Source organism: Miscanthus floridulus, chromosome 13 (assembly GCF_019320115.1).
Source record: "Miscanthus floridulus cultivar M001 chromosome 13, ASM1932011v1, whole genome shotgun sequence".
In the NCBI taxonomy this organism is placed as follows: Eukaryota; Viridiplantae; Streptophyta; class Magnoliopsida; order Poales; family Poaceae; genus Miscanthus; species Miscanthus floridulus.
In genome coordinates this window covers 17847194-17854528 of record NC_089592.1, presented here as the reverse complement: position 1 = coordinate 17854528, position 7335 = coordinate 17847194, and the positions used below count along the sequence as shown (strand labels likewise).

The window sequence follows — 7335 nt, the reverse complement described above, 5'->3', positions numbered from 1 at the left end:
AAACATCATGTACCAGCCACAATGGATTGTATTTCCAAACGACACAGTACAGCCATAGCAAGTGTAGAAGGCCATGGAAAACGAAGAAATCGATCTTACCCAGCCCATGCCAAAACAGCACAAGAGAAAGCAGTAACTAGCTCAATCTCTGGCTCGCAGCATGCAGCAATGGCAGATCACTTTTTCTGCACTTGGCAGCGATCTAAAAATTAGAACGACACATGCATAATAAACACTATCATATCTTCTACTACATACCCAGTTACTTATACCGAGAAACGATGATAATCATGACTTCTGGTCCAATGTGCTAGCCCTCACAAAATCGACCCAGGAATATCAGTCTATCCGCCCATATTCAACATCATCAGAACAGAAGTTCAAGCCACGTTACCAAGAAAGGATCCGCAACTTGGGCACACCCATCAGAGCATTGTGTGAAAAGAATATAAATATATAGTAGATGCAGGCGGAGGTTTTCGAAAAAAAAGAGGAAAAAATAAAGATGAGAAAATCAACATAGAAAACAGATGCAAGCAAAAAAAGGAAAAAAAATATAGATAAGGGTTACAATAATCTGCCAAGCGCCACTGAGGCAGTAGGGCCCCAAACACTGAAGATGCTAAATAACCAGAGCTTTTGAAATAAACTACTAAACCCTCATCACCACAAGCACCGTGAAAGAACAAAGCAAACCCAAGACACAAAAAGATGTGTGCGCCACTTTTACCCAACATAGATCGCAACCAAAAAACACTTAATCCAACATAAGATGACATTTTTCACACAAACAAAACCTAGGAGATTGCTGATGTCTTCGTTTTATTGAGAGAGTGGTGTTATAGTGAAGATAGATTGTGTAAGGAAATGGGCAAGAGGATGCTAGTCGAGTATTATAAATACTGGGGAGTCAAGTATGGAGAGAGGTTGGGTGATAGAGAGAAGCGAGGAGAGAAAGATAACAGGGGATCAGTTGCTCAACTTTGTTGTTTTTTATAGTGTTGCTATTGATCCTAGGTACAAACTTTCAAATTACATCAAGATGGCTATTATGGTAATGTTTGGTGATGAAATAGGTGAGAAATTGTGGGCAACGGTGAACACTTTATTGTCATGCTTTGTTTGAAGAGTACAGAGAAATGTATGCTCCAAGTGACAAGGCACCACAACCTTCTGATACTCAAGAAATACCATCAAGAAGCAAGAGGTTAATGAGGTCCATAATTGCTCAACAGATGAGCACTAATGGGGGTGGACATGTCACTGTGAAGTCTGAACAAGACAAGTACCTTTCCAAATATAATGAGGAGGATAAGAAAGGTTTTGACATTCTAAAATGGTGGAAGGACAATGCTACTAGATTGCCAATATTGCCTCATATGGCCCGTGATCTTCTGGAAATTCCTATCTCAACAGTAGCATCTGAGTCCGCATTTAGTGTAGGTGGAAGAACTACTAGATGATTTCGGGACCTCACTCACACCAGCAACGGTTGAGTGGCTCATTTGTGCAAATGATTGGCTTCGTGGATCCAACTACATCAATGTTGAAGAGGACAGAGAAAGCATATTGTCTAAGCTTGAGGAAGGTAACTCATTTTGGTGCTAAGTTGTTAATTGTTTCTAATGTAAATCATGAACTATAATACTAACTGAGACCTAATTACTTATTGCAGACCTTGGTGCCCTGGCTATTTCTAAGGATATCGCTCCTACGTCTTAAATTGGTAAGTTGGTTTGCATTATCATTTGCAATTCAAACTGTATTGATCAATGTCATGTTTCTTTTCCTGTTTAATTTATCAATATTAATTTCTACAAGGTTACTGTCTTTGTGTTTCCTAGGTGCTGATGGAGTGGTGGAGTCCCATGTGACCTATCGAGTTCTATGTGACTTGTTAATTGTTGTGGTGTGCTGTGGTTCTATGAACTGCTGTTTCCTATAGTTCTTTTTGTTTCTGTTAGAATGGTTGCATGCCAAGTTCTCTTGTCTATTTGCTATTTTTACTATGAAACATGGATTGGTTTTTTAAGGTCAGGGGGGGGATCCCCACCTGAATTTGTATTTTTGCTACTCTGTGTAAGGTCTGAACTTCTGAAGTTATCTGTCGGTTTCACTGTATATTCCTTTTTTTTGTTTGTTCTGTTAAAACTGAAAAACAGAACTAAAAACTGAAACCGAAGTTGTCGGTTCTTGGTGTTTAGCCAAACCGATCAGCTGCTATTTTGCATAAACCGAATCTTCTGTAAACCGAATAAACCGAACTAAAATATTGTTTAAAACTAAATGCTCACGCCTACTTGTTGGCCGAACATTGTGTGAAAATAATAACAGTTATGCACTAGTCACGTGCGTTCCGTGTAATCCATATACATTGTGGTTGCCTTAAAGAGAGGGCGGTGTGTCCTCCAGGCAACACCTAACATCAACCACAGTAGAAATGATAAGTTGCTTGTACTTTTGTATAAAATTTAATTTTAAATCTTTAAATTTTTAGAGGCTATTTGGTTGCTAGTCAAATCCCACGCCTCAACTTAGACAAGTTTAACCAAGGATAACAGACAGATTCCAATTTCTATCATCTGAATTGAAATCTGTTGGCCCACAAAGGATCATCCGACTTAGGTGAGTCGACCACTCACCAGTCTTGCCGACCACAACTATCGTTGTCCGACCACACACTATGGCTAGAGGTAAAAGAAGGGAGGGAGAACAGAGTATACACACACAGCAGAGACACCAGCATTGGCCGGAGCTCTGTATAGGAGATGGCAAATCTAAACTCTCTCTTTACTGAGTTGTAGTGGCAAACTATATATACAACTCTATCCATCTAGTCCTAGTACAGCTGCCATGCTGCTACAGTGACTAGATAACACAGCAGGACTGACTTTGGCGCCTGCCCCTGCTGTGACATCAGTGCGGCTGGTGAGCCGTTCGGTGCCTGCCCCTCTAGTGGCTATAGTACCACAGTAGGGAGCCTTTTCGGCGCCGCCTTCCCCTACCGTGTGTTCACACAAGGTAGCAGTAGATTATCTAACGATTCTTCCCATAATCCTACTGCTAACCCTTGAACCCCCTCCATGCCAATCATCTCCTTCAGCTCCGTGAACCAAAGACATCTGAGTGACTTGGTGAGGATGTCCGCGAGTTGCCGACCAGTTTCAACAAACTCGATGACGACCTACCCTCCATCGACATAGTCCCTGAGGAAGTGGAACTTCACATCCATGTGTTTGCTCCGGTCATGGAGAACCAGGATTCTTCGCGAGGGCGATGGTGGGCTGGTTGTCCACCATCAGTGCTGGTGGGTGAGCTTTCACACCGGTCAGCTCGCCCAGCAGCCGGCGCAGCCACACAACTTGGCACGCCGCTGTGGCCGCCGCTACGTACTCTGCCTCGCACGTAGATAGCGCCACCACCTTCTATTTCAGCGACAGCCATGAAATTGGAGCCAACCCGAGGAAGACGAGCACGCCAGGGGTGCTCTGCCATCCGTCGATGTCCCCTGCCATATCTGTATCGCTGAACAAAGTGAGTTGCAGCCTACTTCCACCGGTCTTAGGAAAGACGATCCCCTGATCCACCGTCCCCTTGAAGTAGCGCAATAGTCATTTCACTGCAGCCCAGTGATCCTCTCTAGGATCCTCCATGAAGCGACTGACGTAGCCCACGACGAACGCAATGTCTGGCCTTATGTGGACTAGGTAGCATAGACTGCCGATGATGCTCTGGTAGAGTGTTGTATCTATCTTTGCCACGGTACTGGCCTTCGTCAGCTTCAGCCGCTCCTCCATTGGAGTCATGCATGGCTTGCACTCAGCCATGACGCTCCGCTCCAATAGCTTCAAGGCGTACGCGCTCTGACCGAGCATGAGCGCCTCCTTCCCCTATCTCACCTCGATGCCGAGGTAGTAGGAGAACGCACCGAGACCGCTCATTCGAAAATGAGCCGCCATATCGCGCTTGAAGCTGTCGATGTCCTCCACACGCGTGCCGGTGACGATCAAGTCATCTACATACATGTCGATGATGAGCTCCTCCTTCCCCCATCGCCGCGTGTAGAGCGCGTGCTCGGTTGCGTACCTCATGAACCCAAGCTCACCTAGCGTGGCGTCAAACTTGGTGTTCTATGCTCGTGGGGCTTGCTATAGCCCGTAGAGCGCCTTGCGCAGTCGGAGCACCCTATGCTCTGCTCCCTTGACGGTGAAACTCAGAGGTTGTCCGACGAAGACCATCTCTACCAGCTCACTGTTGAGGAAGGCCGATTTAATGTCTAGGTGATGGACGCGCTAGTCCTTTGCTGCTGCCAAAGCTAGTAGCAAAAAGACAGACTCCATGCGCGCTATCGGTGCAAAGACTTCCTCGAAGTTGATGCCCTCGCGCTGGACAAAGCCTTGGGGGACGAGGCGTGCCTTGTGCTTGATAATGGTGCCATGCTCATCCCGCTAGACTTTGTACACCCACTTCAGGCTGATCGGATAGCATCCTAGAGGTGGATCAATGAGCTGCCAAGTCTCATTTTCCTCGATCACCTTCATCTCCTCCAACATCGCCTGTCGCCAATTTCCATCACGCTCGGCCAACGCGAACGTGGGTGGTTCCTCAGCATTGACAAGAAGCAGCTCTGAGTCATTGAGTAGCCTACCCGCCAGGCCTGAGGGCCCTGTGCCACCGACGATGTCGTCCAGCCTGTGGAATCGCACCTCCTCACCTTTGTGGAAGGCATCCACGAACTCAGTGATGTCACTTGAAGGTGAGGCGAACTCGATCAGTATCGACGGAGTTCCCTGTTCCACCAGAGTGCTTGGCACAGCACCTGGAGTGCTCGGCACCCCGGATGTAGTGCTCGGCACTACTCCTGGATAGCTCGTCACAACTCTTGCAGTGCTCGGCACACTATAGGAGTGCTGAGCCTTAGTCTTGGAGTGGTCGACACCACTACAAAATGAAATGACCCCGATTTCCGCGAAGGGAAATCCACCGCGTCGTAGTGTAATAAGACCATTGTAAATCATATTACCCAAATTCCAGTCGAATATCACATCCATACAATGATAATATCAGAGTACAAATAGTGTGAAATTACATAATTTATTACATCGCCATGTTGGCGGAATCAAAAAGTAGCATTCATTCAGAACAACTTGAAGATAAGATCGCCAAACTCGAGCGTAAGCACGAACCCCTTAACCGTCAAACTCCTCGGAGCTATACTCCTCAGCAGAACCTGTGTGCCAAAATTTATCAGTACGATTTGTACTGGCCACTCCCAACCCTATGAGCATCGCTTTGTTAAAATTGGATGCAAGTTGGATATAATCAAAGGAACCTATATGGCTGGGGTTTCCTATGCATTAGCATATCAAGTATATAATAGTAGTTGGTCAAGTTTTAACACCATTACCACTCTCATTCCAACCCATTCCCATTCCAGAGCCAGGTTTTGATCCTGGGATCGATATACCATCATCTCCATGCCATCACCATACCATATCCATACCATCACTCAGTCGACAGGCCAACTCCCTCTTAGCACTGTCTCAAGGCCCATAGCCCCTGGCTATGACCGACACTTTCTCCCAGGGGAAGAAGAGAATGACTCATCTCACTATCTAGTTTAAGCGAAACCCAGGAAAGGTCCATAGCCGACAAGTCAGCACATGTATCGATCGATCAACCATACACTCTGCAGAGGTTTTACATAACCACAAGATCCGCCTTCCTCGCTGACCGTCGTCAACTGGGCTGATTCCGACCGCTTGCTAGCCTAGGATAATGCCACTCTACCATTCAGCCCTAGTACACCCCAAGTCTAGTCTGGGGTGGCTCAAACTATGAGTCATGAGCCGGGTCCACAAGGTCTCCATGAAGTCTCGGAAGGGTGTGGGGGAAATCCTCCATGCCCCGTACCTCCTTACACTGTCCGCTATCAACCTAGCAGTAGTGGTAATATCCTACCAAGTAGTCTGGCCATCCCGCACCATATAGGGCGAGTGGTACGTAAGGCTTCCCGGTGAATCTGAGTACTAGTAAGTCCTTAGGGTTGACCAAGCCAGAATGTCTCCATTAGGGTTTCCATTTACCGTGCCACCACAGCACCTCCATCCCAGGCTCCTCCCATCACAGGTTCGCACCCAGGACCACCTCAAAACCATTTACCCACCACAGGTATCCATTTCCAGGGGTGCCCAGGTAGCACCCCATGGCAAGACTTGCCCCAGGCTCATTGTATACTCCAACTTAGTCGACACAACCCTCACCCTCCAAACACCCAAGTCACACACGCAACACTCTCCCCGTAATCCAGATAACACCAATTTCCACCATGCATTATTGTAGTATAAGCGTAGTAGAAGTATAAGCATTGAAATATAGCAGTAAGCGTGTGTCTAGCCTAATAGCAGGGTATGCAGGGGTAAGGTTGCATCAAGGAAAAAGGCCATCAAGTAAGCATACTACCATGCAAGTCCTAACATAATATGATTATATCAGTAAAGTAAGCAATAGCAGTTCTATATTAGCCATGCGTAATAGGTGCTATGAGATTTGGGTGGGATGTGGCACCTTCAGTGTAGTCGTCTCCATACTCCTCACGGTACTCACGATCCTCGTCCATTCGGTTCTCCTCCAAGTCTACAAACGATCGCGTTATAGTCGCATTAGCGACGTCTATAGAATAGCACAAAGAAGCAATGAAAATTCAAAAGAGCCAAATGCACTCAAACATGGGTTCATTGCGTAGAGCTCGATTTTAGATGAGTTTTGGTCCTAGTTTCGTATTTTTCTAAGGTCATATGAATTAGTTATGAATTTCTAAAGTTTAAATCATTTCTAAAAATGGAAAAAGGCTGAATTAATCCTGGGCTGACACGTGTCACGTTGTGACTGATCCACGTGGCATGATGACATCATCATCTTGGTTTCAAGCTGATAGGTGGGGTCCAGCTGACGTCAGCATGACGTCTGCGTCTGACGTGTGGGTCTAGAGTGTCCGTGTCACTAACATGTGGGGCTAGGTCAACGGTCAACGTTGACCGATCAACAGTCAATATGGGCCGGGTTCAAACTGGGCCTGAACAGGGCTAGATTTGGGTCGGTCTGGGTCATGCTGACCCGGACACGTGGCGTGCTGTGGCGCTGCCACATGGCGCAGTTGGGCTTCTACTGGGCTTCGTTTCCTGGCTGTGGGCGTGAGCGCGGCTCACGGTGGCCCCAAGTTCATGGTCCATGGACCCAAAGCAGGGTCCATGGTGGACTGAGTCCATTGCCATTTCCCCTCGGCTCGGCTCATGTGCACCGGGTGCAGGGCTGCGCTGCTCAAGTTGCCCCTTC

General features: G+C 46.9%; 1 protein-coding gene across 1 annotated transcript; it reads right to left on the bottom strand.

The window, feature by feature from the left end:
- Nucleotides 1-3425: 3425 nt before the first annotated feature.
- On the bottom strand, nt 3426-4091 carry LOC136499537 (uncharacterized). Its single transcript, XM_066495154.1, has 2 exons — nt 3900-4091; nt 3426-3593 (listed from the first exon to the last, which is right to left on the bottom strand). Exons 1-2 carry the CDS (start codon nt 4089-4091, stop codon nt 3426-3428), a joined length of 360 nt encoding a protein of 119 aa, XP_066351251.1.
- Between the last annotated feature and the right edge of the window lie 3244 nt (nt 4092-7335).